The sequence below is a fragment of the Perna viridis genome, chromosome 12 (assembly GCF_037379345.1).
Source record: "Perna viridis isolate PV_CMFRI_1.1 ecotype Kerala chromosome 12, ASM3737934v1, whole genome shotgun sequence".
Taxonomy (NCBI): domain Eukaryota; kingdom Metazoa; phylum Mollusca; class Bivalvia; order Mytilida; family Mytilidae; genus Perna; species Perna viridis.
The window spans coordinates 15,764,296-15,787,999 of record NC_142456.1 but is presented as its reverse complement, the minus strand read 5'-3'; the positions used below and the strand labels follow the sequence as shown (position 1 = coordinate 15,787,999).

General features: G+C 33.4%; 2 protein-coding genes across 3 annotated transcripts in view; one reads left to right on the top strand and one right to left on the bottom strand.

Moving 5' to 3' along the window:
• The window catches only part of LOC148601437 (uncharacterized), a 30,264-nt gene extending 24,576 nt beyond the window's left edge, over positions 1 to 5,688 (bottom strand). Inside the window, exon 1 of the mRNA XM_088554842.1 lies at positions 5,326 to 5,688. The gene's annotated coding sequence lies outside the window, so the exon portion shown is untranslated. The remainder of the gene's footprint in view (positions 1 to 5,325) is intronic.
• Positions 5,689 to 11,608: 5,920 nt separating this feature from the next.
• Positions 11,609 to 23,704, top strand: part of LOC148601436 (uncharacterized) — a 30,158-nt gene continuing 18,062 nt past the window's right edge. The window contains exon 1 of one of the 2 annotated variants that reach the window (XM_088554805.1): positions 11,609 to 11,721. In XM_088554805.1, the coding sequence (XP_088410931.1) occupies positions 11,692 to 11,721 (30 nt within the window). In that variant the 5' untranslated portion in view covers positions 11,609 to 11,691. Of the gene's footprint in view, positions 11,722 to 15,088; positions 15,258 to 23,704 lie in introns of those variants that run through there. The other variant, XM_088554806.1, reaches the window with a different exon arrangement.

Genomic DNA, 23,704 nt, shown 5'->3' with positions numbered 1-23,704 from the left:
TTTATTTGTTTGCCAATTTCGTTCAAAAATTAGCAAATAATATTTTTGAACCATCTATTATGCCTAATACTACCACCTCTAAAATACAACCGCTCAAGGGACTAATACAATTAATTATATAATCATTAACGATCTTTACGAATTTTCACAGCAGTTGATATATATCCATGGTTTTGGCTAACCAAGGGCCCATAAATTTGTTTACAATGAAAATGTGAAAACAAACGCGATTAATTTTGTTATTAATACAGTCGAATAAATAGATTTCCATAATGTGTTCAAAGTATTTAATAAAAGGAAGCGTTTTATATTTTAAAGAAGGGTCCAGACCACCCTACGCCTTTTTGATCCGTCTATGGTTCCGTCAGTTTCTGTGTTATAAACACTTACAAATGCACTCAGCGACCATTAATACAAATTTATACTTTTAAAAGAAAATGTGTAATTGAAGAAGGCAAAATATATTTATATGATAGTGTACTATTTACATTGCGCTGTACTTTGGTACAAAAAGAAATCTCAAACAATATTTTTAAGAATCAATTTTCATGTGACAACCGTGCCTTTGGGTTCTTAGAAACGGTTGAGTTATATTTCCCATTACCGGAACTGTCAAAGAAACGGAAGTTTAAAAATTGATTCGGGAATTATTTTCGCATACCCCCTAGCTACGTTTGGAATGGGTTCGGGACTAATTACCTAATAGCACTGTCGATCTCAAATGGCGTAATTACCTTTCCATTTGAGTTTCAATAATAAATCAATAACTCTCCTTTGTAATTAAAGAATACAATTTTAGCCCAGTTAATCATATTTTTTTCCTGCCATACCAGAAGGTTTTCAGTAAATGGTTTAGGCCATTCCAAAATTACATAAAATAGGAGACACCGAAATATATCTCAGGTGAGAGGGCAAGCTTGAAGGAATTAAGAATGACACTTAAGATGTACCATGAAAACTGATTTATTCAACGGGTCATAGTTTTCCTTCCCGCGTTTGTCTACCCCGGACTTGACTTTTTATGAGCAACTCGGCGGGTGTTTCTAGAAAAGCAGAGGACGCTTACCCTACCGGTGCACCTGATCCATGCTCCCAGTTTTTAGTGGAGTCCGAGTTGCTCATTTACTTTTGTTACTTTGTATGTATGATTTTAGTTACTTTATGTTCTTTGTTGTGTATGTCTGTTTTCCATGTCTGGTATTTGTCCCTTGATTACATTCTTTTGATTACCGCTATAACCTTGGTTCCTTTGATTACTCTTGCAAATTATGAATCAGTAAAATACTGTTTTGAAATTACGACAGGTTTGGCAGTGAACATATCGAGAAAGACTTGTCATCAACTGTCAAAACATACATGTGTATATAGATCAGAAAAGTCACCCTCAACATCTGGCCTTCAACATAGATCGAAAAAGACTCGCCCTCTACATCTTAGTATTGGGTCTGTAAGTCCCATTCTTTAATAAAGACCGGTTTACTTCCGGGATTTTGAAACCAATTGCAAATCTACTATTAATTGCTTTTCTTGACACTTTTATTTTTTTGAAATAGATATTCGTAATTTTTATCGATATTTTTACAAAGAAAGATGTTTTGCTTTTAATACTGAACTTAACACTCTATAAACGACAAATTTTCCAGTGTCTTAATGGTAGATTGAGAGCCAATCTCGTAAAACCACAGGGTCATATGGCGAAACTTTGGAACATTGTTCGACAATGATATGCCCTCCTCATAAATCGAGAAAGACTAGCTCAGAACACAAAATGTTAGGAACATAATTATGTTCAACATAGGTCGCTCTATTAAAGAAGACTTCAACATTAGATCGAGCAAGACTTATCCCCAAAATAGATCGAGATAGGCTTGTCCCTAGAACTTGCCAGATTTGTTCCTAAAGAGTCATTGGGCTAAGAGTTATTGGACAGAAATGTAAAAATCCAGAAAATTATTTTATATTGTTGGCACATGATTTTCCCCACTGCATTTTTGGCTCCAATCATATAAAAGGTATGTATGTCAAAAATTTCTTTAATCGACAATGATATTAAACTTCCCTAACAAAACAACAAAATTTTGCACAAAATAAAGAGTTTTCAATGAATGTCAATGCTTTCGATGTAATTTTTTTCTCGTTAATCGGTACCAGCTACCCTTGATCTCACGAGAAACGCTAGTTTATGGCAAACTGGCGGTGGCTTCCAACTTAATGCTTGGTCGTGACAAACTATCCCAGCTTCCACTAGACAATCACTGCAATTAAACTTGAAAGAGCTCATTATAAAACTTCTTTTGGTATCGCGCATTTTTTTTAAACTGAAAACGACAAAGATTATGACGAAAGACGGAAGATGGGATCAAATCCCGAGATAATATTCGAGTATTTCGAAGGATTTAATCTACATGACGGTTTCCTGTACATGATATATGTATATATATATGTGCCATACCGGAAGTTATGAGAGTCTCCTATTGCGAAAATCGGAACTACTCGCTATACTGAAAATAATTTTCTTTCGTGTAGTTAGAAAGGCTGGGGAGTTCCGATTACAATTGTGCATCCTTTAATAAATCTCATGTTGTGTTGGATAGAAGGTTCAGTTACCGACTGGGGGCGTTCAAAGTAAATATAGAAGGATTGCAGTGTCCGGCATTAAAAAATTCTCTTATGCTCGTACGGTACTTGGCTCATTTACAAATGAAACAATTACTATGGCCTAATTTTGTAACCTCAAGAAGTCGTTGATGCTTGAAGCATAATGGATAATATAGAATTGAATTATAAAAACACAGAATTATCCCATTAACTTCTATTTATTCTAACGAATAAAAAGCTATATTTCCACAGGCAGAATTGATTAAATCGTCCATTGCAAGCGATTCAGTTTTCTACATTCAGATTCTATCTGTTTTTCCTTCAGGTATTCCATTACAATCCATATATCAACGACGGAATTCTACGCAGTAAGCCCATTACAATAAGCTTATCTAGATATACCTGTATATGGAGCCGTCTATGGTAGATTGCTAATCCAATGCTCCAGCGGAAACATGTAAAAATAAACACGACTGAGTAATAATTAAAATGAGGGTTGTGTTCTCACTCTGCCTACCTTAATATTCAAAAAGTGATGGGTTTATATTGAAACTCCTAAAACATTATGCTTATAGTAGTGTGTACTATTTAGTTGCACCCTATCGAAGGGTCTTGACAAAAAGTCGCCTATAGTCAGATACATGTTTGCGAACATGTCTCTTAAATATAGATGTAACTATGTCTAGAGTGTTCCAAAGTATACAAGATGCTAGTGTTCCAAACTTGGTACGAAACTTTATTCCTGACTAATTAAGAGAAAAGTGATTCTGAAGCCTTTTGGGGCTATTAACCATCAATGTGATATACTGTAACCTGTACAGGTGTCAAATTGTCGATATTAATATTAAAGACTTCAGTAAAATGGGAAAAAATGAAAAGCGACCATTCTTTCGCTGATACAAATACTTTGCTACAGTACATGTTTTAGTAAATTATAACTACATAAAGACTTAAAAACACAAACTTTAAAAATCCTGTATACAATTGTGGACGAATAGACGGACAGTTTTATACTATAATGTTTACTTCATTATAAAGACAGTCAAATTAAAGACATATTTAACTTTGGGGAAGATATGATGCACTACCTTCATAGATGTTACCCTTCAGGCCAAAGTACCCTTCAGATCATGGATCTCAATCAGAATCAAACACGTTTTGTCAGAGGAATTCCGAATGGCATCTTGATGAAGATATAAACTGACGTGAACGTTGAGTCAAAGAGTAATCGGAATGTTCATTTCATTACCAACTTCATGTTTGTGTTTATCTGGTATAATTAGTAATATAATAATGTTGGGATGTTATTAGTACATTTGCTTTCTAGATGATAGACTCTTACAGTCTTAATTGGTTTTATCATCAGTTTGACGACTGTCTCACTCGCACTGTCATGGTAACTTAAAGCATACCTTTGTCAAAGGTAAGCGATGCTAGCTACTTTAGACTAATGTAACAGCTTTTATAATTATCAGGCAGGAGGTGATTCATGCATTTCAAACCCAACAAAATTTTATTAAGAAACAGTCACCGTCAACATAACCAGTCTATAAGGGTAAGACAATTGTTTGTTGCATTTCCGGAATAAAAAATGATTATACATGTATATAAAATTGGTACTTTGCAAGGGTTATATTTTTTTGTCTGATTGCTTTATACTATAGAATTATGTATCATGATTTACTCAAAAAGACAAGCCTGTATGTATACATAAAAAAAACTATAGTTACATTGTCGACCAAACAAGCAAAGTTCGTTTGATGATGTTTTATGCATCATGAATCGCCACTTCTAATGAAGATGTTTGAATTACACATGGATGGGTACTTACGGAGGTAGACCTAGGCATAACACTTGATAATGAAGATGTCTGAATTACACATGTATTGGTACTTACGGAGGTAGACCTAGGGTATGGGGCATAACTCTTGAAATCAGCGATATGTTTGCATCACATCCGATTTCACCAAAGCCTATCAAGCTTTCATTTGAAACATAATGAAATCAATCAAAGTGACTTTGATGCTTACGTGAGATGGATGTAAAATACTGAATACAAATCTTCCAATGATTTGTATGAATTGTGTTTCCAATTTTCATGTTAAGGCAAAACAAAACTGTATGTAAAAAAATAAAATATCAAAGAGTATTATAAGAAAAACTTCAGTCAAAATAAAGAATGGTATTTATTTATAACACGAAACAAGAGATTATAATAGCCTCAGTGACGGATCCATAAATTCTAAAAAGAGTGGTGACCTAATCTTTCGAGCATAAGACGGGACTACCAACACACCTCCCCTTATGGTTCCGACCGACTATGACAGACAACATACAGCCGGACAAGACAACAAGGAGAGAAAATCTAAAATGGGCACAGAGCATTACTCTAGAGTAACTGAACACGACTGAATATACTCGCCAAGGCTCATTTGTTTTGATTTTGCAAAAAGTCAACCCACAAAACGTCAACAAGACCTGTTTTCTAATATCGGGCACAAAAATTGAAAATGATATGACTACACTCGCTCGCCATGGCTCTTTTCTTTCTTTTTTTTTGCCATAACTGAACCCAAACGATTTCCGTGCATTATGAAACAAAATAGCATGTCAGATTAGAGTTTAAATTAACTGCCATTGTTTATCAAAATTATTTAATGATTAGCATTCTATTAAGATGTTAACATTAATCCACGTACACGAGTAATCATATCAAAGTTTGCTTACCTTTATCTCGTATGTCTCCGATAGATTTTTGAGAATCTATACCAATACGTATTATTCTTGCCAAAATGAACTGTCGAAATATTTTTCACCACTGAAAGTCTCTTTCGGACGACTCCTCTTATCTGTCGCAGAACAGCTGTTTGGTGCGCCCGTCACATCAACCTCAAGTACCCTTTTGCATAAATACTTCACAGCTAGAAATTGACAACTCAATCCTTACTTACGTATATAATTTAGAATCAGTTTATGATCGAATACACGATTCCTACCGATGGATTTATCTTGTGTTGATGCAATTAGGCAACATATGGCATCTGCTTACAGATCACGAATAACCCAACCATGTGATTATAGGACAAATGCGATAAATAAATATCCAATAGCACTTATGTATGGATTATATAGCAGATGTACAACTTTGTAAATATGAGAGGAAACAAATTATTACTTTGCATTAAATCGATGATATGGTGTAAGACAAGGGTTTAATAGGGATAGAAAGAATAGAAATGATACCAGGAGGGAACGAAGGATAAAGAATGACGGTGGGTTTTAACAGTGAGAGTATACGTATTTTTAAATATCATAAAACTGAAACTAAATCCTTTATATATCACTCTCCATATAGCTAGCACTCATTTTTTAAACATGATTGTTGATAATTGTTTGTTGTAGTTGTAAAGGAAACTCGCAGTTGTAATGTAAGCTAGATCTTATAACAGAGAAAATCGAGAAGACTAAGTTGAGAACTTGACCATACATCAATCATTGTAAATCTTGTTGAGATGAATCTTTCATGATTATTTTTCATATATATGTACTATTCTGTTTTACTGAAGACCAACAAACTGCGCACTGCCTTATATATATTTTTTTATTTCAAAACAATCATAAAAGTAAAGACTTCCGGTAAATACATCAACATATTCGGATCCCGAAATACTTTAGATTAGGAATATGCAAAAATGTAACTTTCATATCTTCATCAATTATGACTTGAAATTTTATTTTTGAGTTCCGAATGGCTTCAATGGGTCAAGCTCTTTAGAACAAAGCATTAGCGGATTCAGATGAAGAGTACCGACGATTAATTTTGTTACTTTTGTGCATTTTGTGCACAAAAACTGTCTCTTCAATAGCCTGGGAGCTGCATTTTCCGGAATCTCTATTTCAAACTTTGTAGATATGCGCCTTTACAGTTGTCAAGGGGATAAAAACAAATACGCCTAGGGCGGATCATGACATTTATAAAAGGTGATTAATTATACTCATTTTGCCCAAGTTTTCCACAAAATTTGTTAAACCTTCCAACAAAAAGGGGGTTCCAACCCCGAAACTCTCTTCCCTGACCCGCCACTGTTTACTCGTGTCGATAATAAGAAAACATTTTTAACATTAACAGTAAGTATCTTCTATAATAATGGACATAGGTCTAGGTATGGGGAGAAATTGTTTAGAATATACAAGACACCAGAGAGGAGCGTTTTACTTATAGAAGAGTAATCAAGGGAACCAATGTTATAGCGGTAATCAAAAGAATGTAATCCAGGGACAAAGACCAGACATAGAAAACAGACATACACAACAAAGAACATAAAGTAACTAAAATCATACATACAAAGTAACAAAAGCAAATGAGCAACTCGGACTCCACTAAAAACTGGGAGCATGGACCAGGTGCACCGGTAGGGTAAGCGACCTCTGCTTTTCTAGAAGAGAGGAAATCAAAATTCACTTTAAAGAGCATGTTTGCTTTGTAGACGGGGACGAAAAGAAAACTATCTGAAAATCTCATTAATATAAATATTTGTAGTAATTTATAGATTGAAGAGTATATTGTTTCTGTACGACTGTTTTATTTTGTTTAATTAGATCCTACCGCTATAACTAATAACACTTGTGGAGAAATAAAAACAGTTTTCAGTTCTGTAAAGTGCTGAATATCAGCAAAAAAATATCAAAGCATCGAATAGAAGGACAATACAGATACATTAAAAGGTCAAGTACATACATGTACATAGATGGCTAAAACGTAAAAACATACATCTACGGGACAAAATACATGCACAATGTATAGATAACAGAATAAAACAATAACAACTAAAAACTGAAGATATGGAAAACAACACACTGTACATTTAATATAATTTTCTTGAAACCTGTGCTTCTATATTAAAAATAAAATTGCATATACATGTAGTTCAAATTATGCGAGAACATGTCTGTAAGGGGCAGACAATTCTTTCTTTGATATAAAATTATGCATCAACATGAATTTAAATTTTACGTTCTCGCATATTTGACCAGTTTTGTATTTATAACTTCGAACATTTCTCAAATTGTGCATTACTCTTTGTGGTCACTTCAGACACACTTTTGGAGCAAGACCGGACAATATAGGACATTACCAATATGGGAAACACTGCTTCGGTTGATCTCGAAACAAACATTACAACTAATAATGGCTTTGAAGGCAGGGATATTTTAACTAAAAGTATTAATAAAAATGGCCGAACGAAAATAAACACGAAAAACGTTGATATCACGACTCACGAAAAAGGCATTAAAGAGGTAAAATTCATTGAAGGCTATGGATTCAATTCATTTTATGAAGAAGAAAAGGTGAGTATTTCTCTTATCCTATAAATACGTTTGATTTTTGCTTTAGTGTGGGTATGTTGCTTTGAATCCAAGCGACATTAAGTTACGTTCAGTAATTTAATTGTTTTAAAGACGGTAACAACTCAAAACTACACACTAAATATCGATTCGGAAGCTGAAAAATATGGGTTATTTTCCTGAAAAGTTCCCTTCCAACGTGACGAGCAGTAAAGGTTCTGCTAAAGACAAAAACTAGGACATTAATTGTCAAGATAATTTTAGTGAAGATATGAAGAATGCAATCATTTTCCTGAAAACTTTGCTTAACGTTAATGCTACTTTATACAATATTCTACATACAAGTGTACATGCATGTGTTTCCTTCCTTCACAAAACATGTAACTACAGCCATATTTTGCCAACAACAGAAGTGAAAACATCAATTTAAAAAAAAAAAATAAATGTACAGAGGTACCATGCAAAACAGATTTTTTTCGGAGATGCAAATATGCTGTACCCTAAGTATCTACTGCAGTGCAAGAATAATCAAGGGAACCAAGGTGATAGTGGTAATCAAAAGAATGTAATCCAGGGACAAAGACCAGGCATGAAAAACAGACATACACAACAAAGAACATGAAGTAACTAACATCATACATACAAAGTAACAAAAGCAAATGAGCAACTCGGACTCCACTAAAACCACCCCCGAGCTGCTCATAAAAAGTCAAGTGCGGGTAGAAAAACGAGAAAAGGATAACTATGACCTGTTTAATAAATCAGTTTTCATGGTGCAGATGGATACACCATAACGATCCACGAGTTCATGATGACGACCATAAAACATCTGTAGTGACGACTTCAATCTTGTAGCAACATAACCCTGTTCTAGAAGCCTATTTGTTAGAATTTTTGCGCAATACAAAAGGTCTACGTAGTTTCGGCAAGCTATGGCATAACGTATGAGTTGTGATATGAACACTTCATACGCAGATGCTGAAGGGATGTTGCCACGGATGAAAGGAAAGTTGACTATTCTATGAAATCATCACGTTTGTCGTAAAGTTTGGTCAATAGTTTTCTTTACCATCGATTTCTAAGTGTAGGTCAAGATATGAGGCTGACTTTACAGTGTCTGTAGTATCCTTTATCTTAAAGTCTTTGGAGTAGATGCGATGTATCAAATGCAGATGTAGAGGAATTTGTTCCCATTGGAATACTGACCACACTGGACAAATAGCCCCGTGCAGGTCCGGGTGTTAAAAGAATAGGCCTACCACAGCGCTAAGCTTGTCGTAAAAGGCAACTAAATAGTGCTCAGAACCCTAGCCGGGGTCTAGGGCGCTCTGCCCACAGAGTAATTGGGTTGTGTGCCCCAGTTGGTGGAATGGGGTACCCCTGGCGTGTTACATGCTGGGGTTGTTAGGCTATAATACGGAAAACCTGACCGCAAACCATAGTGGTGCACCGTGCTGGGAAAGATGCCACGTTCCTCGCACATTAAAGAATCCTACTGTGGTATTCTCCCGGAGTAGGAACCATAGGGCTCCGCCACAGGAGGCTAAATTGCCCGACCCTACCCACCTCTCCCTATTTCCAGTGGCAATCAAAATTTGTCGACCCCATTGTCCTTGTGTCCCATCCCTTTTTCATTTCATCGTTTCACGTTCATTTTATCATCAATTTCATGTTCATCGTCTGAATATAGCTGAAATATTGCTGCTCGGACGTTAAACCCCCAACAAACAAACAAAACAAACACTGGACAAATGTGTTGTCGATCAAATATTCTAGCATTTTGTAAATGTCTTCCTCTGTGTATTTGGAAGATGAATATGGATAATTTCAAGCTAGCAATAATTTGTGACAAATTGCCAGATTTGAATGAAAATTTTGATATGGTACGGTTATTAGTATTGGTATTTAGCTGGATCATGGCATACATTATCTCAATTAATCTAAATTTAAAGCAATGTCAACTTTTTTTCAAGAAAATTAATGTTAGCTTGCACTGCATGATACATTTAGAAACAGGACTAAATGAATTGCAGGCTTTTGACAGCTGTAATATATTAATTCTAAAATATGTTATTTACACTTTGGTTGTTAATATTATATAGAACTTGTAAAACATTTGTCCTCAAGTTTGACTTGTGTTTGTGTGTTAAATATATATAAACATACATTTAGCAATGTTTCAGCGTTAAATTTAATGCATTAAAACGATGAATGTAAACATTTCATTAAGGAATGTCCTAGATATTGACTTTAGCTGACCCTTAATATAAGTATATATGGTTCCTATTGAGACTGTGTCCAGTCCATCCCAAGATACAATACAATGGAAAAAAACGAACGGAATAATGAAATTATAAAATACAGTACTTTAAAAATGTCTATACTTGTGTTACAAAATATACATGAAGTTTCAACACCCAACAGTGCTATTTATGTGTATGATTGTTAACTGCAAGACACTGTGGAAGTACTGAAGTTTCAAACGAGGGAGCAGTGGCGGATCTAGACATTCCGAAAAGAGGGCATAGGGGCGCGCTGACTAACCCAATGAGGGGGTCACTCCAGTTACTTTAATTTTTTACTATTTAATCAACCAGACTTTTAGAGCATAAGAAGGTCGCACCCCCGGTCTCTGGATCTGCCTAAGGGTAAACAAAGTCGGGATCATAAAGAAAATTCAAAGAAGTCATACGCTGAAACAAAGATACCAGCAACTCATACCCCACTAAAAAACGGGGTGAACTCAAGTGCACAGAGAGGATACTGTTAACCTTCTTCTGGCCAGACACCCGCCAGTTTGTCCTCTGTTTTGTAAAACAGACAGTTCATCAAGCAGATCGAGAACATACTGTAAAAGTATTAACATATAAAATTCTCTGTTGTATATTGATCCCTATTATGGAATATATCATGTGTAACTGTTTATTTTTATATATATATATATATTTATATATATATATATATATATATATATATATATATATATATATATATATATGTTTGTTTGTTTGTTGGGGTTTAACGTCCGAGCAGCAATATTTCAGCTATATTCAGACGATGAACATGAAATTGATGACAAAATGAACATGAAATGATCAAATGAAAAAGGGATGGGACACAAGGACAATGGGGTCGACAAATTTTGATTGCCACTGGAAATAGGGATAGGTGGGTGGGGTCGGGCAATTTAGCCTCCTGTGGCGGAGCCCTATGGTTCCTACTCCGGGAGAATACCACAGTAGGGTTCTTTAACGTGCGAGGAACGTGGCATCTTTCCCAACACGGTGGAAAGATGCCACGTTCCTCGCACGTTAAAGAACCCTACTGTGGTATTCTCCCGGAGTAGGAACCGTAGGGCTCCGCCACAGGAGGCTAAATATATATATAGTAACAATCATATTATTATATTTATAAGTTGTTTGTATATATATATATATATATATATATATATATATATATATATATATATATATATATATATATATATATATATACAATTGTATACATAATCATTCCATACATTTCAATTTATTAGCTTAATATCCCTAATAATTAAAAAGCAAAACTTCAATATAAATCTCAAAAATTCCTTTTTCAAAGGGAGATAATCCTAATTTACTTTATAGACAATCTGCAGTTAAAAACTTCTTATCGTCAATGACCAAGATAAATCTGTTATCTATATTACAAAAACGGTGGGGTAGAAATTGTGTATAATTGTTCATCCTTAGATGTAGATCATACACAATGGGTAACAAGGGCTCTTACTTAACCAAGGTAAGTAGGGACGTAGCTAGGCCTGTTTTATTTGTACGCAAAATTGCGGCGAGGGGTCTTGGGGGGTGTGTCGCTCAAGGTCCTCAGTGAGTCATTGCATAAAACCTTTATTTCCTCTTTAAAATGTTTGTTTTTATTTTTGTTACTTTTTCCGAAAGTAGGCAACTGCGTATTTGCGTATAGGCAGCTACGCCACTGGTAAGAAAAAACAACTTTAGAAAGTATTTTATTGGGACAAGCCAAATATTAATTTCTTAGATTTGTTTGAATTTTAAGGTGGTATTTTTGTTTTAATACACTAGTCTAGCTGCTTATTTGATAGTGGAAACAAGCTCTATGGCTCCAATCAACCAACTGGATTCGTGCTTCAACGTCAATCCAATCCTTGGCTGTTTTCGACTATACATGCATGTGTCAATACAATGACGAATTGAAGCCGATAACTGAACAAACTTAGGAATCAGGGAATATGGGACCGGTACAAATTGGGCATGGGACAACATTTTTTTCTTCATGGAAGCTGTGGGACTAGTATTTTTTCAGGCGAAATGCGTATGGGACAAACACTTCTTTTAATTCTCTTTGTATAGGCTATTTCCTCTGCATGGAGACGTGTGAATAAAGAAATGCATGAAGCTTAATTCAAGGCTTTTGCCGTTTTAGGGGTGTGGTACGAGTTCCTTATTTTTTTATTTTAAATTGTTCACTTATTTTTGCTTTTTTTCTGATTTTTTGTGAGTGCCTTTCCTTGGAACATATACATGTAGAAAAATGTGCATTACTGCCACAATATAAAAAAAATCCTATCTATAGCTATATTTAAACAAATACCAAGAAGAGACTGTAGTAGCAGGTATATGCCAATTTTCTTCTTTGATGAAAATGAGACACATTTATTGCATCCTGTACATGAGAAAAAATGCTAATTACAACTCACCATTTGAATAATCAATGTAAATATTTTGTGTAAAATATTGAAAATGATCGTGAATGAAAGGTTGAAAAAAGATATACAATGTAGTTGGACATATTGGTCTTTCTGAATAAAGAATTTGAAGTACACTTTAAGCTCCAACTTTCTATAAAAAGTGAAAAGATCTTCATGTATTAAATAATAATAAATAATAATGTATTGACAAATGGAATACACAACAATATTAAGATGCGTTATATGATATCTGCTTTGAATGGGACATGTACTGTTTTAGACAACTAAGTACTTGAGACATATGTTTTTTTAAACTATTGTAATGGGACAGTATCTTATTTTACATGGGTAAATTATTTTGTACTGCATGGTCCCACTCTGGTGATAAATATTGCCTGGTCCCTTACGATAATGGAATGCAACTATATGTATTCTGGATACGTCCTTTTATTTGAATGTGCAAATAACTTCAAAATTTGGGTTCATATTTTTTTCAATATATTTACGTTTTATTCATATTTTATTTGTATTTAGTTCCTTTTTTTTTCCTTTTAAATGTGGCTATTGTTCACTAATTCATTATTCCTAACTTCATTTATTGTCCTGCGACGTTTATCTTTGTACGGTTTGTACTTTACGCTTCTTCTCTTGCATATCGACCATGAAGCTCCCATGTTTTGTTGGGGTTTTTTAAGAGGGTGTCTTCTTTTTTCTTTGTTTGTCAGGACATTATCCTTACGATTTTAATTTCCGATTGTTCACGTATTTGTCTTAACATTGTCTTAAATTATCCAACAATTTTTACTCAAGTTATTGCAATCAATTCTTTGACAGGTATGATTCTACAGAATTTAGTTTAAATTATACCTACTAATTGTTTCTTATAGTTACTGGCTGCATATATGGACTAAAAGGAACAATTCATATATCTTAGTTAGATTGGCGTCTATATCCACCTTCTTGATGCTATACTTATTGTTAGGATGGCTTGTTAATGGAATTGTGATATGATTGGGGGTTTTTACGGTCTTGACTATCCTTACGGATCTCGCACGACCGAACCTTACGGGGATTCTGTTAGTAATGCCGGTTAGTAGTAGATGGTAGCGGAGTCCAGCCTTCGGGATACCTGACCGAAGAACTCAGTCAGAGTATGTCCTGCTAGCGGCTGGGCTGCTGTGTTGACGCGCTGGCCTACTCCCAGACCCCACGTGGGTCCGAGAGCGTTTCCCCACTCAACTGTCTGGGAGTACGTCAACGTGTAGAGTGAATGGAATTACAGTGGAACGGACCTTTTAACCTCTATGCATAATGTAGTCGGATTTTACCAGAGACCTATATATATTTATATGATTTCAAAATGGCCAAGTATCTCGAAACGTCTTTTCATTTAACTTTGGGTAACGTCTCAACTTCTGTTTTTAACTAGTAGACCCATTACAGTATATCATACTGACGTACCTGACAAGTTGATATTTTTTGCGTGTACGAAATTTATGTCCATGTACGAATTGAAAATTTTAGCCTTAGGTAAAGGCTCTAATGTAATCAAACACTTTTTACGTACACTTGCAATTGGTGCTTGGAACTAAGATTCAACTCGCCTCTTTATAAACTTTTCCAACTAAAATATTGTGTTCACTATTTGATCATTATTTCGTTATTTCCAATTTTAGATTGTTTATGAACTGACATACGATGTATTCAGTGAAGCATTTTTTCTGATTTTTTTGTCAGCCATTTAGGAACTAAAGACACGGGAGATATTTTGACGAATCCAAAATGTACGAATGGGTTATGGTACGAAGTGTCATAATTTTTATGAACATGCCAGCACTCCACAGTATTGTAGAACTGCCTAATTTTGGTCTTGTAATCTGATGCTTTATAACATTTATCACTTTAAAAATTGTCAAGCATCTGTAAATCTATATATCTAGAAATAGCTCAAGCCAAGGCCTTCAGGATGCAGCAAAAATTTTCTGGAAAAAAATTACCCACAGCAATAAAGGTTACCATAGAAAAAGTTACATAAAAAAAGTTCATAAAAGCAGGTTTAAAAATATCAAATTTCCCGCAAAATATCTTAATTTTTATTTCATCCCCTGAAACTGTCCAAACTTTTTCCTTCGAAAACCCCATCCTCATATGGCCATCGCCAGTTAGATTTTGAGCTATTTCACTTTGTAATCCACATATTAAATTTGGCATGGTAAAAAATTGACTTACTTTCACTTTCACAATGAATTCAAATTGTCATTGAAAAAAAGCCCCTTCAACATTAAAAATATATCAAAACATTGCAAAACACTTTGAAAAGTACCCTTTTTCAGAAAATGTTTTACGAACAATAGATTCTTCATTTTTAATCACTATAGCAACCACCAGTTTCCATTAATGTCATTTTTCATCCTAACCAAAAGTGCGAAACTAAACTAAACTGTGGAGTGCTGGCCATCGTGAGTTGTAATCCCCGGTCTTATGATAACTCATGATCAGATTCTTAAAAGAAATTTGTGTTATTCTAACGGCTTATGTGTACCGTAAAGACTACAACGAAAGTTTTCTGATGGAACTTTTGAAGGTCTTATAAAAAGTCGTTTTATTGGTAAGGTGTTGATTTTCTAAAATTTTCCCTATATATTTTGTAACAGTAACAGACTAACACTATTGCCACTTCAAGGCACTTGTCAAATCTTGCATAAGTAATTTGTTTAACAATGTACATGAATACTATATGCACTAGTTGTTCTATACACACTTTCTTGATGATGTGATTAATGAGTGTTAAGGTTAACATTTAAAGATCTCAAAACACTGAAATTGTACCGAACATAAATTCATAATGCTAGAGCAAGCACTGAAGCAGTTCTGAAAGGGTCCTTGTCCTTGGTCACCCATACATTTTGCTTTCTAGTCATCTCAACCATAGAACATTTCGGCCACAATACCTTTCAGCCATAGTCCATCTCGGCCATAGTCATTTTGTCCATGGTTTTCAATATGTATTCCATTAATATATCATTGGTAAATTAACATTTAATTGGTTCCATTATGTAATATATTTATCATTGTCATCTTTTTTTGGGTGGTGAAGTTGTTTTATTTTAGTTGAAAAGTGTCTTATGTTATATGGAATCGATGATATACAAATGGCAAGTCTTTGTAAATAATGAAATGTGGAGCAAAATAATATACCTCTTGCGCATACTTAAGAGGATTCTGTATGCTAAGTTCAAAAGTTTTTGTTGGTGATTTCAAGGATTTTAATACACTCCTTCAGACATTTAGGTTTCCTGCACGCATGACACCCAAACGCATGATATCGAGCGTTTAAACAAACACTCCTATTATGTGTTTAAATGCGCAATAAACAAACGCTCCCAGCGTGCATTTAAACGAACGATAGACAAACGACAAAAAATAATAATATTGACATATAATGAAGGCAGAAAAAATAGAAAATAAAATTAATGAAATTATATAAATTAATAATAGCAAAAAATATAGAAATAACAGTTAAATCAAGGAAATAATCAAAGTACACAAATAAACAAATGCTTCTATGAATGAACGCTTCTATCGTGCGTTTAAATGAACGCAAGATGATGTGTAAAGGCATGATAAACGATGCACGAACACTAAAATGGGAAACGTGAACGTCTTAAGGAGTGTAGTAGACTGGGCTGAAATTTGGTGTAACTGATTTCAGATGTACGGTGTTTGGTGCATTTAATGAACTGTACTAGTACAGGTCTATGCTATAGCATAACCAATGTTTTACTGACCAAAGGGTAGGAGTAATATACTAGTGATTTAATTGGGAACATTCAATTTTCTTCTATTTTAATCATCATAAAGTGAATGCAACAATAACAAATTAAAAAAAAACAACACACAAACAGCATACACTCATTTCAGCAATATATTAAGCACAATTTGAAAACAAAAATGCGCATGCTCAAACACCCATTCGAGGGCTCAAACCATACAAAAACAGATTTAACCACTGTAATACAAAGACTAAGAATCAGAGAAGTCAGACTCTGGCAAGTCTTCTGGATTTGGAACTGCCAGAGAATACAAATTCTCCACAGCCCTGAGAAAGTTTCTGGTGTTGATGCTGTTGTCTTGGTATTAGTCCCACAGAGAAGACAGGTGATCAACTACAATAAGAAATAAACATAAAATAATATGTTTTTATTTGAAGGAAAGGAACTATCTTCAGAAAATAAACATGCATTTTAAATATACAGCCATTATATATGATAATTCCTACGTGATTGTATATTAGATAATTAAATGATTCTATAATTGAATTAAAAGATAAATGGCTTGTGGTATGATAAAGGAAAGGCTCCATAATTAAATTACCTATAATGATTAATCATTTAATACTAGTGACTACAAATAACAAAATTCTTTTAAAGATACCTATTAAGTTTTAAGGATGCAGTATTCTTAAAAGAGGATTTTTTAATTTTAAATCATCGTAAAAGGTTATTATATAATAAAACTTACCTCCACTTCCATATATATAATAAAACTTACCTCCACTTCCATTTCTTCAACTGCATTTTCAGGGTCACTGTCTAACTTACCTCTACTTCCATTTCTTCAACTGCATTTTCAGGGTCACCGTCTAACTTACCTCCACTTCCATTTCTTCAACTACATTGTCAGGGTCACCGTCTATGCAGTCTGCACAATGGAAAACTTAAGTCTACTTCTTCGTTGATGAGACTTCTGTAGACTTGTGAAGAAATACCTGAAAAGTAAACTTAATAATACAATATTCACTAACAGTAAAAAATCATACACAATAACTAATTTCCTTATTGTTCCATCCACAAAGTTTCATTCATCAAATTATGAAGAAAAAAAACACATTTAAGCTAAAAATACAAAGTAATTGAGTTCACTTAGAGTCGTGAATACAATAAGTAATAAATAAAAGTAAACTTAATAAAACTATATCAAAAATAAAATCTTATGGTTGGCATTGACAACTCTTATTAAATGTTATAAATCTTATAGTACACATACCTATATTGCAAAGGCTGCCAATTTTCACAAGAATCACACTGAAGTGCATGTTGCCATGATCAAACATGTTGGTTGCTTATCACACATGGAAATGCCATGGTGAATAGTGAAAGAGATTAGCATGTTGGGCTCTTTTTTTATGTTGCTACGTCGGAACTTCTAAGCATTACTCATGCAGCTTGTGTAGTAACAGCAATTTTACTCATCTTGCCTCCCTTTTTTCATCTAGATATCAGCTTGGGTACACAGCTTAGGTATTTATTTTTCCATAATTTTTCTGTGTTGTTTCATAAATATAATTGGTGTTTTCTCATTGGTGATAATCAATCTGCTCATTATCTATTATTATACCGTTTTTCTTATAATTATTAATATTCTTATTGGTGTAATATTTAAAACAAAGGACAATATTTTAAAATGTGTGAACGAAATATATTGTGGCCGAGATAACTATGGCTGCAGTGACTATGGCCGAGATGGTAGTATGGCCGAAACGACTTGTATCATACATTTTTTGTATGTATATGTAAAATACTTTGTTAAGTAATTAATGCAGCATACATTGATATACAACCTTAAAATATTTTTCCTTGCATAAAATTAGTATGATTTCCTAGCTACAATGTACATGTATGTACTGTATTATTTTGTTCATACGTGTACGCTAGGGGGACCCTTAGACTATTAATCTTTTTTGGGGTTCAGTGTCCAGAGCTATTTTCTGATTTGGGCAGCCAAATCATAGAATAGCTCTGGACACTGAATCCCAAAAGGTATTACTAGACCATCTGCCTTTACATATATAGACACGAACATTACAAAACATGGAATGACTTTCATAAGCAGAAATTCTGAATACTCCAGAAATACAAATTTACATACAAAAATCTCCCTTCCTGCCAATTGTTTGAGTAAAATGTATCATTGTAATCATCAAAAATTTGAGGTTAAGGCCAAGAAGAAATAAATATTTGTTTTAAGAGGTTACTTGGATGAATAAATAGTGTAGGTAGATACATTTTTTTTAGGTAAAAATATTTTCCTTTTAATTATTTTATATAAACATTTATGCTGGGTTCAAAACTATAGCCCGGGCTAGGAGATTTGCGGTCAGTTTAGGTCAACTTGTTTTAGTTTTAGACTGTGTCTGTAGACAAATTTTAATTGCCAGTCCTCGGTAAACAGAGGGATCAAAATGAATCAGCCATTCTTATGACTCAGAGAAAAGATTTTTTTTTCAGTTTAGCGGAAATGGCAGAGTAGTTCCAATTAGTACAAATGTAAATTGAAGTCTGGATCATACATGTACATGTACCTACGCTTAAAATTATTGACTTATCATCCAAGTTCAATTCAAGAGATTACATAACCTGGATCGAAATTTTGGGTGAAAACAAACAAATGGGATTTCTTCTTGGGGTTTCTAAACCCTAAAATAAAAAGTGGAAATACATCCCTGTTTTCAATAAGGCATACTTTGCTACTTTTAAAAATTACTGGTTAGACATGTATCAAATTTATGGTCATGATCTGATGAAGAAAGGCAAACAATGTGCAATTTAGAAAGGAAGATCAGGACTGAGGAACCAACACCGAGAAACATTTTTTAAAATAAAGTTTTCTCAAAATTTATTTATCTTTCAGGCAAGATAAATTCAAATTTAAAATTATCGTAAATTTTTAAAAATTATCATCTTCCAAAACTTGCTCTTTTAGTTGACCAAAATTGTCCCTTTCTTCATTTCATTTTATATTTAAGGAAGATTAGAATCTAAAATGTTTAGCAAAAGTTATTTTTATATGGACTTTGAATGTGTTTCATTTCTCAAAAACAAATTTTTTTTTCCTGATATAAAATTTTGCATTCAAAATTGATTTCAAGCATTTAAAATATGCTCAGACCTACTCAGAAAGCAGGATTTCGCTTCAAATTAACCAAATTTTCCATGACCCCTAACAAATTCAATACAGTTGTATGTCTAGGTATTTTTTCAGAGCTACAGGAATAGAATTCTGTCTAGCCCTGCTGTCTAGACAGGAATCCCAACTAGCAGTAAATTCTATCCTTGCATATGGGAAGATTTCTGGACTTTGACAGTGCTCAACTGAAAAATGATAAGTTAGCAGCATTTCATTAAATTTAGGGAGGTATATTGGAATATTGGTGTGAAGGAGGTAGTGGGAGTAGAAACTCTCCTGTCCTACCCCACTAGTAGAAAGCCAAGACTGTTGGAATTCTGTTATATTTATATCTGATTTTTAAAAATCAAACCTACAAAGTATTTGTAAATAAACACTATTTTTGGAATATGCTGTACAAATGTACATACATATGTACACATACAACAGTGTTTTGTTAATTTTAGAAGTCATTCTGTATTTTATATTCAACCAAAAGTTTGTCTATTAAGCTTTAAGCTATTTGAAAAAAAAATACTAGGCAAATGACTGGAAAAAAGCCCCAAACTGAAACCATGTACTTATACATCATAGTGTGTATATTGTTTTTCTGAATAAAAAGAAATCCACTGTTGCAGTTTCAATTCTCCTGAGTTGCTTCTGACACAAATTCTACAAGTCTACAAAACTATAATCTAATCTTTATCAAAATAAAACTTCAATAAAAACCTAAACCTGCACAACAGATCTTTAAAAGGCACATACATGTGACATTAGAATTCACCAAAAGACTTCACCAAATTATTCTACATGTAAGTTTTAATACATGAATGATTTTACATGTTAGATGTAGAGGTATGGACCTTTAGATTTTCAACCATTAGGGAACATTTGTGTGCCCTGTGTCCCTCATAAAAATTTTTAAAATGCCCTGATGAAATTTTGATTAACACTGTCATCCAACCCTCTTCTATATGAAATGAACATTGCAAATACAAGAATAAAAAAAAATGCAAATGACTTCTTACATCTACATTTTTATGTATACATGTATGACCACAAAAAAGAAATGTGTTCATATCATTGAATGGTTTGTCATTGTTGTGGTGTCGTCTTCTCTAGATACTTTATTCTTTCATGCAATGACTTGAAAATTAGTACGTTAATAGAAACAAAATTTCATAACAAGGTTTTAAACCTCAAAAGGAAGGCTTGTATTGGTTTTAGGGGGTATGGCCCCAAAAGTGTTAGATCTAGTGACCAAAAACAAGCATATCTTAGAATTTAATCTACACTGTATATACAAACATGTACAAAATGTAACTCCAGTAACACCATATGGATGTCTATAATATTGTTCTAAAATATTCTATACCACAAAAGGAAGACTGGGATTGTTTTTATTGTTAAAACTTGGACCTTTCAGAAATAAGGGGCCAAAAAGCTGGCTAGAAACAAGCATTTTCCTGATGTCCAGACAGTAACTTGACTATTAGTGTATTGATCTCTTCTAAATTGTAACATAAAGTACCATATCACAAAAGGAAGACTGGGATAGATTTTGTGAGTTTGACTTGAGCCAAGTAAGCTAAATGATAACTTGAGTATCAAGGAATGAATCTTTTATGAATTGTACCAAAACGTTCCATACTTCAAAATGAAGGTTAGGATTGTTTTTGGAAGTTTTGATTTGAAATATTTATGAATAGGGGACCACAAAAAGTCCACAACAAATTTTCTGGTCAAATTCTTATTCTGTGTCTATTGTCTGAAACCAATTTATTTTTACATGTATATACTTCAGGCGTATTAAAACAATTTGACAAATATGATCGATGGTCTACAGTATGGTTTAGCACATGTATGCAAGTGCCTTTCTCCCGTGCCTTTTTCCTTTGCCCTTCTATTTTTATGTCCTAGCTAGAACATTGGCTAGATACATTTTGTACAACCTGATAAGTTTAAATTAATTTTCTGAATGTTTAACATTCACTTTCTTAATCTGACCACAATATAGGTAATATATTTTCCTGTTACTTTTAGTAAGGCCAACAAAATAAATTTTGTCTTGCCTTTTTTATGTTCATGTACGATGTACATGAAATAGAATGAAATGAAGGATATCTGTAATTAATTTAAGAAATTGGTCACATGAAGTTGCCATATGCACATACATGTATGAATTCAAGGTAAATATTACTCACTGGCCTGTGTGTAGGGGGGGGAGGGGTCCCACTGCTTTGATGTCTAATCAACAAAATTTTTTTTTAGTACCAGCATTTACAGTGCCCAAGTCTTCATTGCATCTGCCTGTAGCATCGTTAGTTTACTTAATCTTTGTCTATTCAGTGGTCGGCAAATACAGTCATCATTGGGCTAAATTAAAAAATTTTAGAAATGAAAAAAAATTTTGCATGGCCTTAGTGATTGTTGAACATAGTGTACAAAATACTGTGTCAAATGTAGTCACACATCCTTATATATTTAAATTGAATACTTCTAACAGGTAATACTAAAAGTTTTCATTTATGTATTGACATGATTTACATGTACAGTAGTTATATGTTATAATCTGTTATTATTAATATTTATCATTGTTTGATTTTTTGTGTCCCAGTCTACTATAAAAGATATACTGTTAGTATTTATAATTTGCATTGTGATCACAGGAGCATAAAATCTTATAAATAAATGCCTTAAAAACAAAAGCTTCCCATGTTTTAAAACTATTTACCACATTTATCAATATGATTTCAGGCTCCTTTGATTGTTATATACATGTAATTTTCTGTATTGGCCTTGCTTTAGGTTGGAGGCTAATGTTGCTGGCTGAGGTCAATAACATGGCAAATACAAAAATTATCATGTACTCTATACATTATATATGTAAGTAATTAATAACATCTTTGCAAATTTTAAGTAATGCCATTTAAAAGAACCTGGTAGAAAGGGTTCGTGGAAGAAAAAATAACAGAAATTATAATTTCAGAGATTAATTGAGATAAGCACAAGTATACATGTACTTAACCCAATGCTCTTTTTTATCGATCTGGGAGTACATTATAGTATAATAAAATTTAAAATGACGCATTATGAAATGGAGATAACTCTTTAAAAGCTGTAGAAATTACGTAAATATTTTACAATAGATATTTCTTTTTAAAAACCACACTTTTTGACTGACCCATATGAGAAATAAAGTTGATACTGTGGTCAGTTTCAAAAAAGAGTCAAGAGTATATGTTTGTTGTAATATATGAAGTCAAAATATCATTTTCTTCTATTTTGTCATCAATGACTTGGTTTTTAACTTATGAATTTTTGTGAATTTGACTAATGATATCTTTCAAGAATGCATTTGCTGAAAATTAACTTAAAAAAAATTTAACTTTGGTAAAAGAAGTCCTCTTGCAGTAAACTGTTTCATTATTCAAAGATATTTAAGCTAATTATTTGAGATTTAATTTTTTGGAAACCAATAAACTCTAAAAATTTATATAAATGTAAAATTGTAATTATTTCATTGATGGCTGTTATCCTTAAAATAACGAAAAATGACCTTATAATTCAGATTTACTATGTACAAATGTAGCAAATATGTTCTGCCTTAGGTTATTTTGGAAAGGTTTGATAAATAAATGTCACCATGGCTTTATTTTCTGTAACTCTGTCATATTATGGTTATTTACCTATATTGGTTTCTGAGGCTACTGGTGGGGGTTCTTTAAAATTACAGTATCCATATTTCTTTGGAAGTTTTATAGATATGTTGTGTTACCTTTTTTTGTACATCCAACACTCTCATAGGGGCTACCAGGGTTGAGGGGAGGTAGTGAAGTGATGGAGGGAAGAGGGTTCCTGCAATCAGAAAAAGTTCCTGTTGAAAATTGACCAATGTATGTTATTGCCATTTCTTTGGTTTTTCATGAAAGTCCCCCTTTACAAAAATCTTCAACTCTGCACTTGATCATATCAAACCCTTGTCATGAATATAAACTAAAGACAGGATATCATTATAAGAAGTACATGTAGTAAAAACTATCATCTTGCTTCCAACCAATTAAAGAATTGCTGTTGGAAATAGAACCTTGCCATTTTATTTAAGGTCTA